A 22,439-nucleotide genomic window follows, 5' to 3' on the forward strand; every position below is an offset into this window, starting at 1 on the left:
GAAAAATGCTCTATCATTTTATTGAGTTTAACCATTTCCGAGAACATAAATTTTAATATTAAAACTTTTATTTGTTGCCTTGTGTCACGAAAATTATACAGAAATCATTAATCATTTTTCCAGAATCGCACAAATCGTTCCAACATTAATCTTTATACCTGCCGTTAGAAGTTGGTTTTTCTTCAATTTAATTTTTCTTCAACACAGTTATTAGCAACGCGTGAAATCATCTGAGCAGTTGGCCCCAAAAAAACTGCATTCAAATATTGAGAAAACAAAGCAGGAAGAAGAATATTAATCGTACAATGATGAAACTGTCGGCTTTTTTGTGAAATGGTTTGAGCACTTTTGCGAAAACTAAAAACCTTGCTACTGTCTGTTTTGACTTTCCCAGTTGCTTATTACCATTTTAATGAAATAGAGCACATCATCAGTTGGAGAGTAAAGGGTTTGACTACCGAACTGCTTGTTTATGTTGAACCAAAAACAGGAAAAAAAAATAACAAAAATGTTGAAACCTTGAAACCTTGATGCAAATTCTTTAAACAAAAGCCATATTCTCACGGTCATTCACTTTATTAGTAGGCTTCATTTAAAAAAATGGTTTTAAATCTGTTTTAGAGGAAATTTGCATCATAAAGAGCGGCAAAATAAAGATGTTCAAAAATCTTGAAAGAACTTGTTATAACGTCAAAAGTGATGTAAAAAAAGTGTGAAAAGGCGGTGCCCTATATAGAAATTCAAGTCAGTTTTTTTTTAACTTTTAAATTGGACTTTTTCACTTTTAAACTGGAAGTTCAAAAGTGAAAACTGGTTTCCACTGCAAAATATGTTTAACGGAAGCGCGTTCCGCAAAGAATTGTTCGGCAGATTAATTGATGTATAATCCCTCATTTCTGTCCTAATCTTAAAGCATTCAATCGTAAAATTGAGCGGCAAAAGGATTAAAAGGATTGCAATTTTGTGAAATGCTCTTACAAACAAACCTAAGTATTTTTCACATTTATTCGATCTTATTTTTCATTTTAAGGCTTTTAATTGCTTCGTTGAAACTTTCACAAAAATTAAGCGCATTCTGCATTGAACGGAAGTCGTCACCTGAAAGCGCCAGCCAGTGTCTTTGGAAGTAGATTTTTTTTCGGTAACGGTAGACGCTCTTAATGAAGTTCTTTTAGTGAAACTTAGCCAATTGTCATCAAATACGTTTAAAGGCAAGATTTGAAAACTTTTTGAAGGGAAAATTGCAATAACTATAGGACTTTGTACGAATTCTAGTGCAGGATTTCCGTTCAGTAGCACTAGATAACGCTCAGGAGACACTCGAGCCTCGTTTAATCACGTCCATTATGATTCCATTTTACGATTCCTTTTGAAAAATGCTCTATCATTTTATTGAGTTTAACCATTTCCGAGAACATAAATTTTAATATTAAAACTTTTATTTGTTGCCATGTCTCACGAAAATTATACAGAAATCATTAATCATTTTTCCAGATTCGCACAAATCGTTCCAACATTAATATTTAAACCTGCAGTTAGAAGTTGGTTTTTCTTCAATTTACCAAAGTTGCGGTTTTTACCCACTTTCAAATTTAATACCGCAGTTTCAGTTGACCGATTTTCCAGTAATCTTTTAATTGCTACAATTAAAGATTATAAACGAAATTCTTTAAGCAACCCAACGATTTGCCCCACAATTGAAAACCATTTCAAGATTACCATAAATTTGCTTTGCTTCCCAAAATCTCACGACCTTCAAAGGGAACAGTAAAGTGTTTGCACGAATAATTGCTGTTCAGTTCTGATTTTATAGCTCTTTTCAACACATGACACAAAAACACACATGACGTGTTTCAGCTCAAACAAGCTTAGCTCTACACATCGTTTTTGTATTGTTAATCATCAAGCGCACAAGACGCAGACTAAAGCTTTAAAATTGGCCATTTTGTAACATTCTTACGTTTGCGTAGAGCTTTTGTGCTTGTATACATCAATCGCTCATTGTTTTGACTGTAGCCCACTGTTGAATATTTATTGAAATCTTCAAGTTGGCTTTACATTAGTGGTCGATAGAATCACTATTTCAAGAAGTAGACTTCAACAAAGTTTCGGGATATTTTCTTATTTGGTTTTATTTTAATAAAAAGAGGTCTTTACATAGTCCTTAGCATAAAGTTGAAACGCTATCATCGGACGTCTTAAAGGTCAAAGTTCAACTTTAAAACATTCAGATACAGTGTGTCCCATAAAAATGAACCTTCCAGAAACAGTCCTCATTGCTCAATTGATGTTTTTGTCGTTTTTCGATTGCTCAATTATTCCAACTTTATGGGACAGACTATAGGTAGTCCCATAAAGTTGCAACGCAAGAGAACGTTTTAAAATCTCTAGCACAGGCACGTATACGAACATCAATGTGACCTTTGAAACATTCCTACTCATTAAGTCACATAAATTTGCTACGAAAGCGAACGTTCCAAAAACTCCCGACATACAAATGAACATCGATATCCCAAATTTCAAATTTTATATTTCTTATTTGAAACGTTCTCGTGCATTGCAAAGTTATGTCCCATAAAGTGGAAATAAGCGAGCGCTTCAAAATTACTGGGCAGAGTTCAAAGATTAAAACTAAAATCTAAATATATATAGCATATTCCATATTTATGCTATAGTTATTCGTATAACGTTGCAACGCACTCGAAAAACTCCTGGCATGCAAATGAACATCAAAATGATGATATCTATATGCCTTACAAACTTGACCTTTGACCTTTGAAACGTTCGCTTCCGTTGCAATTTTATGAACCTATAGTATAAGTCCCATAAGAACCTATAGCGAGTCCCATAAAGTTGCAACGTTCGACAATCTCAGGGCATGCAAATGGACGGTGTTTTTCTATGTACCTTCATGTTTCAAATTTGAACTCTGACCTTTGAAACGTTCGATAGCGTTGCAACTTTATGGGAATAACTATACGACATCTTTTTAATCCCGAAAAAAAGGTCACCAAAATTATCCACAGGCGATTGATTACAACAAACAATTTGGGACAATATGAATCATTCGATAGATTACGTGCAAGACTGCTTCCTCGTGTTCGACAAAGTGGGAGACAGTCGCATTGACAAGAAGCAAGTGGGAGATCTGGTGAGGGCTCTGGGCTTGAATCCGACCAACAAAGACATCGACAGGGTCACTAAGGGTTGTAGTCAAAGGATGACATTCGAGGAGTTCGTTCCAACATACCAAGCACTCGAAAAGGTAACTGGAGCGTTTTATGTGCTAAATCTGTAGAAAAGAATTAGCTAGTCAAAAATTAATAATTATAGTTGGTTATTTTGATTTATATTATATAATAATAATAATAAATTGTTTACTGGTGTCTTACAGAATAAATAGAGCACTTACACAGTTGATGAATAAACATAAAAAAGAGCACCAGAAAGATCGCCATTAGACCATAAGGTCCGTTTTCAGGCGTCTCATAGTCGGAAAAGAAATTTCATGATATTTAAAAAGTTATTTAGTGGAAATCAAAATAAAAGAGATAGCGAGAAAAAAAGGAAGGTTAGTGTTAAAATGATTTCAAATTGGTCATAATTTTTGATGAATAAAGTTTCTAATTTAAGCCATAAATTAACCTAGTGAGTTGTTCATTCAGTAAAAAATAGTTTTCTAGCTTTTCGTGAGCAAAATTATTTAACTGTGCACCGCTCAAATTTTTCACTTTTGTTACAAAATTAGAATCCAGTTTGAGAAAAATGTTTAAGAGTTTTTGGATTTTATTTGACAGACTGTTTTCGGTAAAAGATGAATTAGGGGGGACAGCTTTAACTCGTTTTTCGCATGAGCACAATTTTGACCGCTCATTTTGTGTAATGAAGTGATTTATGTCCATAATGCAACCTTAACGTCTTATGCATTTTGTCATCAGTTTGAAAACTTCGTACAGATGAAGCTCCTGGGCCGAAAAAAACTTTGTATTTCTCTCTGATATGAGAAACTGAGTCAAACTTTTGAAAAAAAAAGAGATTACTCTCAGTATTCTATTAATTTTTGCATCGATTTTCTGAATCGTAGCTTTACTGGCAGTCCCATAGACTAAAATTCCGTATTGAACCACGGGTTTAACATACGTGTTGAAAATCTTGATCAATTGGCTGCGATTTAAAATTTTTCTCAATTTATAGAAAAGTCCGCAAAATTGTACCAAATTCTCTTCTACGCGTTTCGAGTGTTCTCTAAAACATAATTTTTTGTCAATCGTTATGCCCAAGTAACTTAAAAGAATTTAGGTTTTCAAGGCGCTTTCTGTTCATTGTAAAGACATCATTTCTGTCATGCTCAGTCTTAAAGGTTATGGTTTTTCTTTCATCCGTGTTCAGTGTAAGTTTGTTCATTTTAAGCCAGTTTTCTGTTTGAGATAAGATCTGTTGATGTTCCCGACAAGCATTTGCTTTAATTGATTTTGTTTAAACTGCAGTATCATCAGCATAGAAAATGAAGTTCGAGCATGGGCTGTTGGTTTTCAAATCATTTATGTAAACAATGAAAAGAAGTGGGCCTAATATAGACCCTTGTGGTACCCCGTATTTGACCTCTGTCATTTGCGACTTCCTTTGTCCAGACTGTACAAATTGTTTCCTATTTTTCAAATAAGATTCCAAAATAGTATATACAGGATCCCTTAGTCCATACATTTTACACTTTTGAAGCAGAATTTCTCTGTCAATAGTGTCGAAAGCTTCACGTAAATCTAAAAATGTGCAATAAGTGTGCTCCATATAAGAATGTTTACATGATCGTATCAACTCAACCAAAGTGCTAACTGCGTCAACAGTTCACTTTTTTCCCTAAAACCGAATTGTTTGTTGTTTAAAAATTCAAAGTCTTTAAAATAGTTAGAAAGACGATATAGAATAATTTTTTCTAAAATTTTACCAAGAGTTGGTCAGAGAGATATTGGTCGAAAGTTATTGGGTTCACTTTTTTCACCTTTTTTATGTAGAGGTATTACTGATGCTATTTTCAATGAGTCCGGAAAAGTGCCTTCCTGAAAACATGCGTTAATCAGTTTGGATAGGTAGCGCGCGATTGTAGCTGCTGCAGAACCACATAGTCTTCGCTGTATTTTGACTTAGATTCCTGGACGAATCTAAGCGCCTCTTTTTTGCTTGTTGGTAACAAAAACATAGATTGAACTTGTTGATTTTTTAATGAACACTCATTTTGTCTAAACTTCAAATTTTCACCAATTGTTGCAAAGAAGTGATTGAAATAGTTTACTTCCTTTTGATTGAGATTTCGTACTTTTTCTCGCTCATTTCCACTAAGATTTCTTATTAATTGAAAAAAATTTTTCTGTTTGATTTTGCTGCATGCTTTTCTATTATTTTTTGAAAAAATTGTATCATTTTTACTTTCACCATACAATTGACTTTTACATTGTTCCTGGTACTTTTCTTTGGCCCCAGTTGTTTTTGATTTCATACTTTCTCTGGACATACAATTCTTTTTTGCAGTTTCTCCTTTCAATTGATTATCAACCCAGATTTGATGGCTTTTATTTTTTACAACCTGCTTGGGAAGATATCTGCCCAAAATTGTTTTCAATGAAATTTGAAGCTCTTCAAACTTGTTATCAAAAGTCTTGTATTTCTCACAACTTTCCAGTTTTGATATTTCATGACTATGAACAAAATTTATTTTCATAAGGGAGATATCTTTAATTTTTTGCCAGTTTCTTGAAGTGATGTATTCAAGTTTGTTTTCCACCTGTGTTCCTACCTGAAAACCAAAAAAAAACAGAATACTTATCAGATATACATGTTTTTTTTTACTTTTAACTCTGCTGTAAAATTGCAAAAAAGATGTCTAAGTTTGATTTTGAGCATTCGGTTTCTCGCGTGATTGAATTTTCATCAATTATTTTCATACAACATCCTTTCATAATTTCCTTCAACGCATCTCGTTTCTGATTGTTCTTCAAAAAATCGATATTAAAGTCACCACAGCCGATATTATAAGATTGCGGCTCTATTATTAAACTGTCAATATAACTTTCAATTATTGTAAGGGTTTCCGTGTTAACTCAATTTGGAAGCATACACATGCAAGTTACATAACAGATGACGGTTTTGACGGTCCCGGTAACTCTCATAGTGAGGGCCTCAAGTTAATTTAAATTACACGAGTTAAAAACTTCTGCTTGTAGAGATTTCTTAATAAAAATAGCAGCACCACCTCTTTTTTTCTGTTGATATTAACGAGAGGTCTTTAACCCTCTAGGACCATTAATTTTGTGTGATGAAATTCCTTGAGCCAAGTTTCCGTCAGACAGATTGCCGACGGTTTCTCGCATAGGTTTTCTAGTAACAATTGTAGATCATCGAAATTTTGGTTAGTGAACGAACGTTTTGAAGCATGATTTGGAAACAGTTCGACATGTTTATCGATAGTTGAAATTTTAATTGATTAACTAACTGGCTACGCAGGCCGCCAGACACAGCCTAATGTAAAAAGTGTACAAATGATTTATATATTAAAATGGAAAAAAAACAAAAAACTCAAAACAAAAGCAAAAAAAAGCAAAAGAAAAGCAAAAAAATCTTTAGCAGATTAGTAGTATCAAATGGAACCAGTTCCCGCAGGAAATTCACAGGAAGGAATTCACAAGCAGAGTTAAGGACAGAGAAATTTGCTAACCAAATGTTTTAACCAGCTGGTGCTTTTTTGCAGTGTCAGGTGCATTAATATTACTAATTTTTAGAATCCTAATAAAAAGATAAAATTGCTCTTCCGGTTGAACATGATGGGAATTTGAGTTATTGAAACAGAAAGCGATTTTCAACATAAATCAAGAACCATCATTTTGATTCAGATTTTGTTTTCTAGTTCTCATCTTATTTTACTGTTTTTGTCGTTTGGCAGCGGGAGATCAAACGTCTACATCCTCGTCCTGAACATTACGCTTTTTAATGATTGTAAGCTTGTCTAATTCTTCTATTTCGTTCGCCCGAACGAATTGAGGTTTTTGTTCGTTGTTTTCAACGAGTACGGAAACAACGCAATTATGTGTCGTTGTGATTAAGTTGCGTTTCGCTGCCTCTGCTTTGATTTGAGCCTCACATTCAGGGAGTTGCTCGTTTATGTAAATATTGTTTCCATTGATTGCGTTTTTCTCGTTTCGTAAGGCTCTTCTTTTCTTAAAAATTTCTCTTTGGTCAGCAAAGTAGATGAACTTGCAAGTAACAGTTGGCGTATTGTTTTTTTTTCCAGTTGACTCAGTACAGTATGGCAAGCTTTGATGCTGGGTCTCTCCAGGTACACTCCAAGAAATTTATCAAAAAATTTAAATGTTCCGAGGGCAACGTCATGTGCACTTCAAATGGAAGGTTAACGATTAAAACGGAAGATTAACTATCAAATGGAGGGTTAACGATTAAAACGCTATCTTTCCTTGAGTACTGTTCCTGTGCTCTGAGCCTACCGTTCACGTTTTTCTGGTTTTTTGTTAGCATTTCAGTTTTTTGGTCTTGTTCGACAATAGTTTTGCTAAGCTTAGATACTTCCGTTTGTAACTCTTGTATTTGTGTTGTTTGTTTGTTGTTTTTACTCACGATACCATTGGCCACATCCTCTGTGTTTGTTGATTCCATAGTATAGTCCAGTCAATGATAATAGAGAAAAATAGAAGTTCAATTCAGTTGTTTTGTTCAATAAAAGACAAGAAAAGATTCAGTTTCGATAAACTAATGCGTAAAACGGCCTGCGTAGTTTCGTTTTATAGACGTATAAACATCAAAGTCAAAAAGAAGAAAGAAATAGAGCAACCGCTCTGTATGAAAATATTTCTCTTGTGTGCATGGTGGTTTTATAAGAACATAATGAAAAACGATAGTTTGCTTTGAATTTGGATAGCCTGGCAAGTGAGGCGATGGGATTTCTCGTTATGAGTTGAAACCGATACAGGAATAGGAAGCAGCACGTTGGAACTGTTTGTTATCAGCCAGAATTAGGCAAACAAATTAGGCTGCTGAAAAGCAAATTTATAGAACTGATGCGCGCTGTTTGCGGAAAGAAAGAGAGAAAAGAAAAAAAGATAAAAAAGCAGAAAAAAGGAAAATATAGAGAAAATAAACCGAAAAGAGAGGGAACAAATTGAAAGAACAGAAAGAGAAAATAAAAAGAGAAAATAGAGAAGAAAGAGAAAAAAAAGCAGAAAAGTGAGAGACGAGAAAAACGTTCGCGAAAAAGAGAGAGCAAAGAAAGTTGGCAATTAAATTCCCCTAAATTAATATCAATGTTAATCGCAAGACTGATTGTTGACGGTAAGCAAAGTCACAGCACGTGACACAACACACCAGCATCAAAGTTCAAGGCACATCAAAGTTTAAGATCAAACTTAGTGCGCTCGCACGGTCGCAAAAACACACAGGGGCGGACGTATATTTGTATATGCATACATGAGTGTACAAATGAGTTCTTTCTGTCTACTTCCCCAAAAAAACTAAATCGAAGTACATGAAAAGGTGCCTGGAAACTGTTTCATCACACAAGCACGTACAAATGCAAAGAAGTGCATGTAAAACGGCACTATAGGCTGAATGATTAGTGGGCGCTAAAACATGTGAAGATTGAACCGTAAACATGGTGAATCATCTTCCGAGTTAGAATTAATATTTAGAATCTGGCAATTTCAAAAAAAACGTTTACGGGCATTTTCAAGTTTGCGACTGTCAAGCTGAAACTCAATATATTGTTCTGCAGCAGAATTTTCGTAACTAATGGCGTTCTTTCAAAAGTTTTTTTGGATTTATTTTTAGTTTCATCGGTTTTTGATAACAAACAAGTCCAAATAAGTTGAACATGAGCTATAATTTTAGTAAAATAAAACTAGTCTCTATTCTGAGTTCTTTCTATCTACTTCCCGAAAAAAAATTAATTCGAAGTACATGAAAAGTGAAAAGGTGCCTGGAAACTGTTTCGTCATGCTCCGAAGCGTGTCGGATGAAATCGCCTTAAAACTGACCAACTAGAAAATTGATGATAGCGATATGCTAAAATCCTTAGTGTTGTAGGTTTGTGCCTTGAAATAATTTGAAAAATCGAAATAGCAACTGAACCTAAAAATTGAAAAATTATTGTTCTGACAGCTTCTTGAAGGGCACTACAGATGGAGTCTTCCTGAAGACTTTTGTCTTGTGATCAAGTTTTTGCAGTAATCAAGAACTTTTTTAAAAAATTTTTATTTGCAGAAAGTTGCCGGGAAACGTGAACCTTTTCTTTGTTCTGCTTTAAATTAACTTGTGTCAGAGTGGGGTGCAATTAACTGTAATTCCATGAAGAGCTCAATTTCATTTCACTCAAATTTCTATAAGTTAATTGATATACCCTCGATTTTGCTGATTTCCAACATTTTCTAGCATTTTTAAAGTAAATAGCGTGGTTTTCGAGGCAATTCTGTAGTATTAGACTTAACCTCAGTTTTTAGTGAATTTCGATAAGTCCTCAATTCGAGTGCTCGCTGTCACAAACTTGTTCATACCAGATTGTTAATTGTTCAGGCAGAATCGGAGAAAGAGTTCGAAGTGTCATCCTTTTACGAGGGCTTCAAGGTGTTTGACACTGAGAACAAGGGAACCCTAAAAGAAGCAGAGCTGAAGGACATTCTGACGAGACTAGGGGAGAAACTGTCGGAAGATGAGGCCAATGCTATCCTGGGAGCTGTCGTGGACTCCGATGGGAAAGTATCTGTTGACAGTTTGATCAGATATGTGACCAACACTAATTAAACATGTAATTTGTAATGTAAATGATGTATTTAAATAAATTTTTGATAAGAATAAATACTGAACTAAGAATTGTTTTGAAAACGAGAATTGCTTGTTGGGGTTTGCTTTTGTTTGATTATTATCTACGTCTATTAGGTGTAAGAAAACCAAAAAGCAATCACGTGCTCGGCAGCCAATTCTAGACTCCAGATTAACACACTAGTAGAGACCGGATAGTTGTCTTGACAAAATGTCCAAGACAAATGCTCTATTGCAGATGCCCTATCGAAGATTCTTGCAAAACCACGAACAACGCAAAACCATGAACAAGAAGAAAACTTCAGCTCCAAATGAAGCAGCAAAATCAGACAAATCTGTTAAGACCGTGAGCAAAAAAAATATCTACATTAAACTGTGCTGAGCATTGGGAGATTTGTGAAGAACCATTTCTATGGTTTAAAAAAGCACTCGAGAATAATGTGTAAGCATCAGAAATTTAGGTATCATGGGACACAACAAAGTTTCTCGCGAGTTAAGAACAACTGAAATAGACAAACTTTGATTGTAATTTTCTGGCAGTCGGATGAGATCTAACCTACAATTTTTAACTAATGCATCAAAATGTGTTTGAAAGGCGGAAACAAAGGTTGTTTAAGGTATTGTAGTACTGAAGTAATGCTGTTGAACTAAAAAAGCGCATTCGAATTTTAAAAATAACATGTCAGCAACGCTTTTAGGACATTTTACTAGAACAAGCACTTTTTCCACTCTAAGCTAGGGGAGGGGAGGGGAGGCATCTTCAGGGTGGCATTAAGGACTCACAAACGCGTATCGAAGAGACTGTGTTTTGTCGCAATTCTGTTGAATCGATTCTCTGCAACCACAACTAGTTAACCAATTAAGTGAAAACAAAATGTAGATTAAAAGCATAAAGTTCAAAAGGAGTAGAGTTTATTCAAGATTATAGCGGCAATGCTTCGCAGGTTGACAACTACCGAAAACAATTGCAATTCCTTTGAAACGCCACAAAAAAATTGGTTTTAGTCCTATTGCAAATATGTAAAAAATCCCGATCATCTCGAAAGGAATTAGGCAAAAGTCGCTAACTGTTAATTATTTTCATTTACAATTTGGTTTCGGCGCAAAATTGTAGTTTTTTTAAAAAAAAAGAGTGCAGTGTTTTCTTCTATATTCATCACAACTTGAAATGATCAAAGTGTGTGATGAAAAGTTTTATTTGTCAAGCTGCAACTAAATGTTAGCATTAGCATACAAAAGAATTTGTGAAAACTTTTTAAAAAAAGACAATCCCTGATACTGAAGTGTTCTCAACTGAGATATTGAAAAAACGGGCAACTCTGGCGGAATTCCAAAAAAAAGGATCGTGACAGGAACAGTTTCGATGAAAATTTACATTAAACAGAAAAAGGCGACATCCCATTAAAAATCAAATTATGAAAATAAATAAAAAACAACGTTTTAACAGCAAAATTTGAAAACCTGAAAATCTGATTTATTGGTACTACTTTTCACAAATCTCTGGTATTTCATTTTGTAATATTTTGGCTAATATGTAGCTTTGTCGGGCGCAAAACAACTGTTTTTAGCCGAAGTTAGCCAAAAAAAATTTCTCAAATCGTTTTGGTTCTAATTGCCTAAGAAACAATGTTTTACTTTTTAATTCGAGAACGAAGCAATGTCCATTTTACTATTTTTTTTCATTCTTCTATTGAGTTTCATCTAAAAACAAATTTTCTGAATAAATACTTAAAAGCCGGTTGAGATGTCAAATTAAATGATACGCCATTCAGTAAAACTTTCCATCCATGAAATCTTGTGAAATGTTCAGAAGCTTCCCATTTTCTCAAGGATTGACAGAAAGCATAGGGAAAATTGAAAACAGAACTGCTCAGAAACGGAAACTAAAGCTGGTTCCAACTCCTGGCAATTTTGTGTCTCCGGCATCACGCCAGAACTGAACCATTGGAACGTATACTTTTAAAACTATTGCATTAGAAAAGAGTATTTATTTCGCAAAAAATGACTTATCTAGTTTGCACAGCACATATTTCACCTTGAGATGAAAGCATAACGAAAACATTTTAAACTGAAAATTCAGTCTGCCCTATTGATCTCAGATTGAATTATGTTTAGTAATTAGCTATGAGGATGCTTCGTATTTTTTGTTTACACTGCGTAATTTTCTCAGCGTACATAACGAGACCACAGTTTCCATCTCTGCTAAACCAATCATAACGGCTGTGATATTGAAATATTGATGATTTAGAATTGCATCTTTCTCAAAACCAAGTTCAAAAAGTATTGAAAATCGTTTAGGATAAACGAAGCTACCTTCACAAAAATAAAAATTCCAAAACATGTAATGTTTTCGCAAAAAAAGTCTTGCGGATAAAAAGTCTTGCAAAAAATTTTGCGGATAAAAGTTTTTTTAGATAAAAGACAACTTACTATAAACAATTTGTGAAATAAAAACTAAAACCTTCAACACTGTGAGGCATGACATTCTATTAACAAATTTGGAACATTATAATATCAGAGGTAATCTCCTATGTCGGTTTAAAAGTGTGTTCTTTAATTGTGCAAAAATTCAGGGGCATAATTTTTTAGCATTTATTGCGAAGTCTCTCAAAGATCTAAAATAGGACCTTTTTTTAATTTTAGATTAATATTCATTGTGGTAATTGGAGTATTCTATTAATTGGGTTACAATTACCCTTCAAAAACAGCGACGTGGATTCGTGACGCGAATCAACAGTTAAATGTGATACTTGAAATTGCCACTTCTCAGAATATTGGTCGAAAGCTGTTGCAATCATTATCTGGGAAACGCAAAGCCTTTCCACTCAGTTTATTAAATGAGCTGAAAGAAAGGTCGAGTGAGAACAACTGAATTTGATTGTGATTGCTGAAAAAAAGAAGAATTCGCTAAAAAAAGGGGTCGGTGTGAACAGAATGACTTTTTTTACAAATGATATATTGTGAAACTTAACAAATCATAATTACATCATGTCTAATGATACAGGGTCATAAATTAGTACAGATTTCATAACGGTACCACAAAACTTTGTTATTGAGTATCCTAATTAAATAAAATAAACGGAAATTGATAGTTTTTGCAAAGCCTGATACTTATTGAACTGAAAGAAATTAATTAATAATTAAAAAATATACAAATATGTCAAAATAACAAGATTTGCTCGTTGTCATATCTAAAAATTTTACATTTGCTGGTTATCATAACTAGTGATAGTAATAATTATAAACTTACGGCATTTGATGAAAACTTTAATAACGACAATTAAATCGAGAACAAAGTCTTAAATTTTATAATGGAATTGTGACACATTTTCCCCATCTCTGAAAGAATTTTCAGAATTAACACGAGTAAAGAAATCAGTTTGAAATGAAATATAATCTGAATGCAATAATGATGCGAAAGTTAAAGAATTAAAAAGAAATGGAAAACAAAAACAGATGAAGTTAAGTTTCAGGCAATTGTAAACTTACGGCATTTGATGAAAACTTTTATAACGACAATTAAATCGAGAACAAAGTCTTAAATTTTATAATGGAATTGTGACACATTTTCCCCATCTCTGAAAGAATTTTCAGAATTAACACGAGTAAAGAAATCAGTTTGAAATGAAATATAATCTGAAGGCAATAATGATGCGAAAGTTAAAGAATTAAAAAGAAATGGAAAACAGAACAGATGAAGTTAAGTTTCAGGCAATTGTATGAGTCTGAAACTAATGTTGTGTAAATTTGGTTCTCAGCGTCGAAAACTGACATGCTGATTTCTCTTTCAAGATCACAGTAGCCGTAGGAGGAGAAATCGTGTTAGGTTGAATTCGTGGGTCGGGTGGGCTGACAATCGCAAGTTCGAAATCAGTCTCCTCTACTGTGATCGAGCGTTATTTCCCGGTATTACCAATGCAATCATCAAATTTTCCGTAGGTTGAAGTTCCGGTGCAGGAATTGATTTGAATTTGCTTACAGAACAAAGATAACCCTGTCTTTCGAGCCCATAATATGATAGGGCTCGCCGATTACGATTTTCTGTTGAAGTGCAATGAGTTAAAGCAGACCGGACGGAGGTGTAGGGTGTTGGACTGTTCTTATGATTCTTCGACGAAACTCCAATGGCTGCGATTTTGACGATTTTCGTGCCGACATTGATTTTGAAATGGTACTGGTTTACCGACAAAATTCACGATGTGTTCTCTTATTGCCGATGGTGGATTTTGCGTCCCCGTGTTGCTTTTTTAAGGTCCTTGGTATGTTGTCTTTCTAAATTGTTTTTGCATTCAATTTTTGTTTTCCTTTTCAAAAAGGGTCATAAAGGGGGGCATAATTGTGATAATTTTTTGCATGAGTTTTCCTAAATAATGAATTGAACCTAAAAATGATCGTAAGTGTTTAAGGTTTTTTAGATGCCGAAAGGTCGAGGATTGCGGCTGTTGTTTTTTCTAAAAGAGAGATGCTTCATTGACTAAATTTATAACCTAGCCATTCAACTTCAGTTTTGAAAAAATAGCAGTTTGGGAGATTAAATTGGGAGATTAACATCTTTGATTTTTCATGAACTTGATAGACTAATTTCAGACGCTCGTCTTTAGATCATCTGCTTACAATAAAAATGTCATCTAAAAAACAATCAGTTTTCAAATTGTTTTCGAATCGTGCATTGTTGAAAATTTTACCCAATAGCTGTTGGTATAATTGTGATAATTTTTTGCATGAGTTTTCCTAAATAATGAGTTGAACCTAAAAATGATCGTAACTGTTCAAGATTTTTTAGATGCTGAAAGGTCGAGGATTGCGGCTGTTGTTTTTTCTAAAAGAGAGATGCTTCATTGACTAAATTTATAACCTAGCCATTTAACTTCAGTTATGAAAAAATAGCAGTTTGGGAGATTAACTTGGGAGATTAACATCTTCGATTTTTCATGAACTTGATAGACTAATTTCAGACGCTCGTCTTTAGATCATCTTCTTACAATAAAAATGTCATCTAAAAAACAATCAGTTTTCAAATTGTTTTCGAATCGTGCATTGTTGAAAATTTTACCCAATACCTGTTGGCATAATTGTGATAATTTTTTGCATGAGTTTTCCTACATAATGAATTGAACCTAAAAATGATCGTAAGTGTTTAAGATTTTTTAGATGCTGAAAGGTCGAGGATTGCGGCTGTTGTTTTTTTCTAAAAGAGAGATGCTTCATTGACTAAATTTATAACCTAGCCATTCAACTTCAGTTTTGAAAAAATAGCAATTAGGGAGATTAACTTGGGAGATTAACATCTTTGATTTTTTATGAACTTGATAGACTAATTTCAGACGCTCGTCTTTAGATCATCTGCTTACAATTAAAATGTCATCTAAAAAACAATCAGTTTTCAAATTGTTTTCGAATCGTGCATTGTTGAAAATTTTACCCAATACCTGTTGGCATAATTGTAATAATTTTTTGCATGAGTTTTCCTACATAATGAATTGAACCTAAAAATGATCGTAAGTGTTTAAGATTTTTTAGATGCTGAAAGGTCGAGGATTGCGGCTGTTGTTTTTTTCTAAAAGAGAGATGCTTCATTGACTAAATTTATAACCTAGCCATTCAACTTCAGTTTTGAAAAAATAGCAATTAGGGCGATTAACTTGGGAGATTAACATCTTTGATTTTTTATGAACTTGATAGACTAATTTCAGACGCTCGTCTTTAGATCATCTGCTTACAATTAAAATGTCATCTAAAAAACAATCAGTTTTCAAATTGTTTTCGAATTGTGCATTGTTGAAAATTTTAACCAATAGCTGTTTCATAACAATGGCGTTTGATAAGTTTTTGTGTATCATTCTGCAAAAGTTGCCAGAGTCCACTGACATTTTTGTCTTAGCTTTTTTGTCTCAGCATTTCCTAACTGTACATGTATTTTGCCTGTTTCTACGGTTCGAAGGTTTTGGTCGTTTGAAATAGCTGCTACGCAGTTATCCTCCACCTTATCGGAATCTTAATCGCACTCACTTTGCATCGTAAATCCTGTGTTGTTTTAATATATTATCTGTTTAATTGACCTGATCATCAACCAACGGTGACGTTCCACTGTTGCAGCCTCCAACTGCGCAGCTTCGACATTATTGAAACGCCGTTTCGGCTTCTTATTTTCTTTCGGTTACCGACAAACTTTAGCAAAAGGGTTACGATTGCCACATTTTTTGAATAGTTTGCTTCGAGCTGAGCAATTTTGGCGATGATTTGGGAATAACAGTTTTCCAAAATTAGGGCAGACCGAAGGTTCGAAATTTCCTTGAGGAGAGTGAACGCTGTTTGAACTCTTTCGAATGTTATATAAAGATGGGTTGGAGCCAGAACCGGCTACAGTATAAGCGGACGGTCCCAATCTCTTAAATTAGTTTTGAACTTCCATCTCTATGTTGACGACTAACCCAAGTGCTTTTTTAGGTGTTATTGTTTTCTTTAAAAGTTCGCGATGAAATTGGCCGTCCAGCATATTAGCAATAAAAATGTCTCCGAGAATTGACTCTACGTGGCTGTCGGTATTGCTTTTTAGGAAGAGGTTGCGCATTCATCCGTAGAATTTTTTAATTGTCTCTTTTTTTGTTGTTTTTGTATAAAGAAGGCATAACAATCAAAAGTTAAGTTTCTCTGCTTCGTGAAGACATTGGCAAAACAATTACTCAATTCCTTTGTTGTAATTTGACCGATCTTTATTATTAGTTCTTGAAAACCAAATATTCTGCGACCTTCTGTACCAAGACTGATATAAGAAAAAGAGACGGCCTTACTATCACAAAGTTTTCAAGGGCGATCATCGTACAAAATATTCGCAGCACCAATCTTCTGACGTATATTGAGCCAAGCATTCTTTAGTTGTTCGTTTCGTATTCCACGATCGGTTCGCTTTAGGCAGTACTTCATACTATATCTTATTGGTAAACTGGTTCAGCTGATAGGGTGACATTGTCGGGTGGTAATTCTCGCAGGGTATCGATGGAGATTCCTCCTTTTGTCAAGGTTGCCATCTTCAAGATGATGCGTCACCGTTACGATCGTAGCGGTTCTAAAGTTGGCTTTTTCCAAAAAGGGTTCAATTCCGAGAAGAGCACATTGGAATGATAAGGACATTGCTCCTTGTGGTATTCCGGTCGAGTAGTCTAGTAGTTGTCTAGCATAAAATTTCAAATTAAAATTAAGCACCCCTGGAATCAATATCATTATAAAAGATCTGTTTCTTATTTTGGCAATAACATGTCTGGTAGTCCGTTTGGCTAATCTAATAATTGTGTTAGCGTTTAAGTACAGCAAAGTGGATTGGAGAACTGAATCCACAGATGACTGTGATATTTTAAACTACCACTTTACAGAATTTTAACTCTTGCAATTCAACTTACAATTATTTTCTGGGAATACAGTGCGTTTCCACAGCAAAGAGCAAGAAAGAGAACAACTGAATTTGATTGTGTTAGTCAATAGAATAAACAAATGGTTAAAAAGTGGGTGATGTAAGCACAATGACTACCTCTACAGACGGAGGTAAAATAGTAATGTAGTACAGATTTCCCATCTGTACCACAAACTCCCTTCAAGCTGCAACATTTCAAGAGTTTGTCTGTTTGCAGATAATACGTCATTGTTTTTCACATCGCATATTTCATATGATGTGTACAATTTTCAAGCTGATTTACCGAGGCTAATACAATTTTTTGATGCAAAAAGATTTTCAGCGAAAAAAAACTAGTGCAAACTTTTTGCATTCGTTTTCCTAAATAATGAGTTGAACCTAAAAATGATCGTAACTGTTCAAGATTTTTTAGATGCTGAAAGGTCGAGGATTGCGCCTGTTGTTGTTTTTAAAAGAGAGATGCTTCATTGACTAAATTTATAACCTAGCCAATCAACTTCAATTTTCAAAAGATAGCATTTTGGGAGATTAAATTGGGAGATTAGCATCTTTGATTTTTTATGAACTTGATAGACTAATTTCAGACGCTCGTCTTTAGATCATCTGCTTACTATAAAAATGTCATCTAAAAAACAATCAGTTTTCAAATTGTTTTCGAATCGTGCATTGTTGAAAATTTTACCCAATAGCTGTTTTTATTGTTCATAACCATGCCGTTTAATAAGGTTTTGTGTATGATTCTGCAAAAGTTGCCAGAATCCACTGACGTTTTTGTCTCAGCTTTCTTTCTTAGCATTCCCTAACTGTACTTGTATTTTGCCTGTTTCTACGGTTCGAAGGTTTTGGTCGTTTTGCTTTAGGCAGTACTTCATTCTATATCTTATTGGTAAACTGGTTCAGCTGATAGGGTGACATTGTCGGGTGGTAATTCTCGCAGGGTATCGATGGAGATTCCTCCTTTTGTCAAGGTTGCCATCTTCAAGATGATGCGTCACCGTTACGATCGTAGCGGTTCTAAAGTTGGCTTTTTCCAAAAAGGCTTCGATTCCAAGAAGAGCACATTGCAATGATAATGTCATTGCTCCTTGTGGTTTTCCGGTCGATTTCTAACTAAAATTAAGCACCCCTGGAATCAATATCACTTTAAGAGAACTGTGTCTTATTTCGGCAATAACATGTCTGGTAGTCCGTTTGGCTAATCTAATAATTGTGTTAGCTTTTAAGTACAGCGAAGTGGATTGGAGAACTGAGTCCATAGATGACTGTGATACTTTAAACTACCACTTTACAGAATATTAGCTCTTGCAATTCCACTTACAATTATTTTCTGGGAATACAGTGCGTTTCCACTTAGTTTGCTATTTGAGCTCAAAGAAAGAGCAAGAAAGAGAACAACTGAATTTGATTGTGTTGGTCAATAGAATAAACAGAGGTTAAAAAGTGGGCGAGTTAAGCACAATGACTACCTCTACAGACGGAGGTAAAATAGCAATGTAGTACAGATTTGCCATCTGTACCACAAACTCCCTTCAAGCTGCAACATTTCAGGAGTTTGTCTGTTTGCAGATAATACGTCATTGTTTTTCACATCGCATATTTCATATATGTACAATTTTCAAGCTGATTTACCGAGGCTAATACAATTTTTTGATGCAAAAAGATTTTCAGCAAAAAAAAACTAGTGCAAACTTTTACGTTTGGGGAAGTATCTTAAAAAAATTGTTTCCACATTTGGATCTCCTGAACAATGGTGTAACGATGGCAGAATGGTGTCAAATTTATTGGCGTAATAAATGACAAACACGGAATTTCATTTATCACATCAAATATGTTAAAATATTGAGCCAATTTTATGGAGCAGTCTATCATAGTCGGTCGTTTTTAACAGAAAAAAATTACAAAACCTTTCATCAACTAATGTTGAGCGAACGAAACGTTATTGTTTGAATTTTTGGGTGCTAAGGCAAACACTAATTTGACCAAGATTTTGTTAGCTCCAGAACCCCTTGTTAGGGCTATTTTTGCAGCTATCTTGATGATAGTATCCACTATTTTGCTTTAAGAGAAAACATATTGTCTTTGAAATCTTACTTTAAGGAACTAATTTTAAAATTTTAACATTTAAAGGGTCGCCCCACTCTGATTCATCGCACGTCTTTTTTGCGGATTGTAGATATATTTAGTGCAAAAATTAGATACATTCAGTGCGAAATCAAGTTAAGTTGTTTGCTAAAAAGAGATACATAAATGGAACAAATTCGTGATACATAGCGCGCGAAAAATAGGATACACAGCTTGTACTGAAATTTGTGGTTAATTTGTGATCACTTTTGCAAACACAGGTGGCGCAATTCCCTTCAATTTTGCCTTTTTGCTAAATTATCTAATTTCTGCAATATTTTTCCAGTCTCAATTTATAAACATAGGAAAAATGAACAACAGAAACACAGACCGGCCAAATTTAATTGTGACAATTTGGGTATACTTCTGCAATAATGACTACTCTTTTATTGAAATTTATTCCCAAATACATATATATATGATAAAAAAATATTTATCAATTAAATATATTTTTGAAAAAACATCCAATCCGAAAAGTGGTGAGTTTATCTCTATACCAGCATTTAGGATTTGGCCACATTGAACAGTGTAATATATGCCAAAAACAAATCCTGAACTATGTACTAAATTTGCGACCTTCACAAACTTGATAAGTTCATCTGTTGAATTTGAATCGTTCACCCATTTAAGTTTCACTTCCGACTAAAATTTCGCTCATTCACATTCGTTCATACTATCGACTTTGTAATTCTTGATAATTTTACATTCTCATTTCACTCTTAAAATTCAGTTGCCTATCAAAACCTCTTGTTTCGAACTCAGAATAGATGTTAGTGAAATTGCGTCAGTGTTACCTACATAGAGAAAAAACTTGGAATCGTAATGCAATTCTATCAAATTCTGATAACTACAATTTCAAGCTAGATAGGTTGTAGTGGATTTGTGCCTCAAATTCAGCAGCATACATTTGGACAATCAATCGCTCTTCGTTTGTATATCTTACGGTCTAAGATATCACAAGGCGCAGTCAGCACCTAGAGAACGAGCCCTCCTCGGGAAAGAGCCATTCTGTGAACGAACAACACTAGAAACCCGATTGACATGAGAACGATGGAGGATCATTCTGAAGCTGGCAATACTAACAAGAGAAGGCATCTCAATGGACATTTTAAGAGAAGCACCCCCTGACAAAGTCATCTTCCCTCCTGAGCCAATTTATGAAGAAGATGTGAACAATAGTATGACCCAAAGTGGAAAAGATCGCAAAATACAAAATGAGCAACTCAAAAATGCTTGGCTCAACAAATTTTAAAAGATCGAAGCAGCGGTAATTCTGTGTGGCGATAAACCTTGTAAATTTTGCGACAACAAAGCCGTATCCCCCACTTACGTTCGTCTCGGCACGGAAGGCCGAAGGATTTTTGGATCCGAAGAACCTACAGTACAGATCGATCAGATCTCCACGAAGGATCTCTGGAATAGTTTAGACAATGTCTTCACAATACAAAAGAATATTACATACAATCGAAATACAATCCTCACACAAAAACAACTCAAGGTGATCCCGGAAGTCATAAGGAATCTATAATTTGCGATGTTTTAATTGCTAACATGCAAGACGGAGAGATACAACGAGAGCTGCTAACAGAAACAAGGACGGCAGAGAAGGAAGAGAGCTTTGGAACTAGCAAACAGAATTGAAATGGGCATTCAAAATCATCTAAATATATTGAGAACTGTCTCCAACCAAGTCCCAATTGCATCGACTAATAGTGTTCAAAATTCATGGACGTGACCTACACAAACATCTAATAACTTCAAACCTACGATTTTTCCAAATTGTGGATATGGTTGTTGAACTAGTCATCGTCAATATTGCCCAGCACGGGGCAAAAACTTCAAAAATTCTGAATATCTAACCATTTTGCGAAAGTTTGCCGCAAGGCAAAGAGCCAAATAAAACCAAAGGCACGAGTTAATAATGTCGACGATGTATCGTCAGAAGCTGCAACAATTGGCACACGTGCAACGGCGGAGGAACAGGTGAATCAAATAGGTTCTTTGATACGACAACACAACATATACGATGCAATTTATGATTCGGATTACGACAACTTTGACGACAACTGTGTGGCTGTTATCTCGGATACTGACAGTCTGAGAGACGTAGAGCCGGTCAACATGCGGATTCAATTCTGAAACACAGAAACAAAGGCATTAGTTGATTCGGGGAGCGCTTGCACCATAAAAAACAAAAACTTTGCAAAGGCGGTGGTGATGCATTGCAAAGAAAGTTATTGGACACAAACTCATGAATTCCAAGACCTTCAACCATTTTTGAACGAATTAATCAAGACAATTGGTGTTATCAATACTACAGTCAAATGTAACGACTGCATAGCTCCAAACGTAAATGTCACTGTCGTCGAAGACTGTCACCGATCTATAATTGGGCAGTATTGTCTTTTCGCAACTTGGACTTGTCCTATCTCAGTCAAGACAAACGCTATGTTGACCAAAACCAATGCTTAATCAAAAAACAAGTAGTTTTTGACTTTCCAACTCTCATCTCAAGAATAGGTTAATCTCACAAACACGCCGTTAAATCTAAATTTTATAAACAATTCACGTCTTCTCATCATAAAGGGAGATATATTCCCATAAACCTACAACCTTAGGCAAATATAGAAAAAAGTAAAATAGTAAATAATTAGAAGAAAAAAGCATACAAAAATTAAACAGTTGCTCAGATAAAAATTTCATATCCCCGATTGTTATAACTGTTAAAAGAGATAAAACCGTCAAATTAGCTCTCAATTCTAAAATCCTAAATATATAAATACACAAAAATAAATATAAAATGCCTAATAATGATAATTCAACAGACATGATACTACAAAATATCAACACAAGTGCATCGAATGAATCGGCATATTACACTGGATACTGGTACAACACTGGATTTGAAGTACGCTTATAGCTCATTAAATTTAGACCCGGAAACCTCTCGCCATTGCAGCTTTAATATTGTAAGTGGTGAATGCAACTGGAACATATCGTTTCATTACTGGATTTTTTTGGCCTAATTGACATGCCGGAGCTTTTCAAAAAGCAATGGATTACACTTTGATTGGTCTTAACAACACAAATTATA

General features: G+C 34.6%; 1 protein-coding gene across 5 annotated transcripts; it reads left to right on the forward strand.

Annotated features, from left to right (window-relative positions):
* The first annotated feature begins 1,845 nt into the window (after window positions 1–1,845).
* On the forward strand, window positions 1,846–9,867 carry LOC142337334 (myosin light chain 3, skeletal muscle isoform-like). Of its 5 annotated transcripts, none has more exons than XM_075386545.1 (3): window positions 1,846–2,204; window positions 3,007–3,265; window positions 9,571–9,867. In XM_075386545.1, the coding sequence occupies exons 2-3, from the start codon at window positions 3,059–3,061 to the stop codon at window positions 9,796–9,798; spliced, it is 435 nt and encodes a 144-aa protein (XP_075242660.1). In that variant the 5' UTR covers window positions 1,846–2,204; window positions 3,007–3,058; the 3' UTR covers window positions 9,799–9,867. The 5 variants fall into 5 exon arrangements, with proteins under 5 accessions (XP_075242660.1, XP_075242661.1, XP_075242662.1 ...); XM_075386546.1 differs by having other exon boundaries at window positions 1,846–2,174; XM_075386547.1 differs by having other exon boundaries at window positions 1,846–2,128.
* Window positions 9,868–22,439: the final 12,572 nt, after the last annotated feature.

Source organism: Convolutriloba macropyga, chromosome 3, assembly GCF_964194025.1.
Source record: "Convolutriloba macropyga chromosome 3, txConMacr16.3, whole genome shotgun sequence".
NCBI classification, from domain to species: Eukaryota; Metazoa; Xenacoelomorpha; order Acoela; family Convolutidae; genus Convolutriloba; species Convolutriloba macropyga.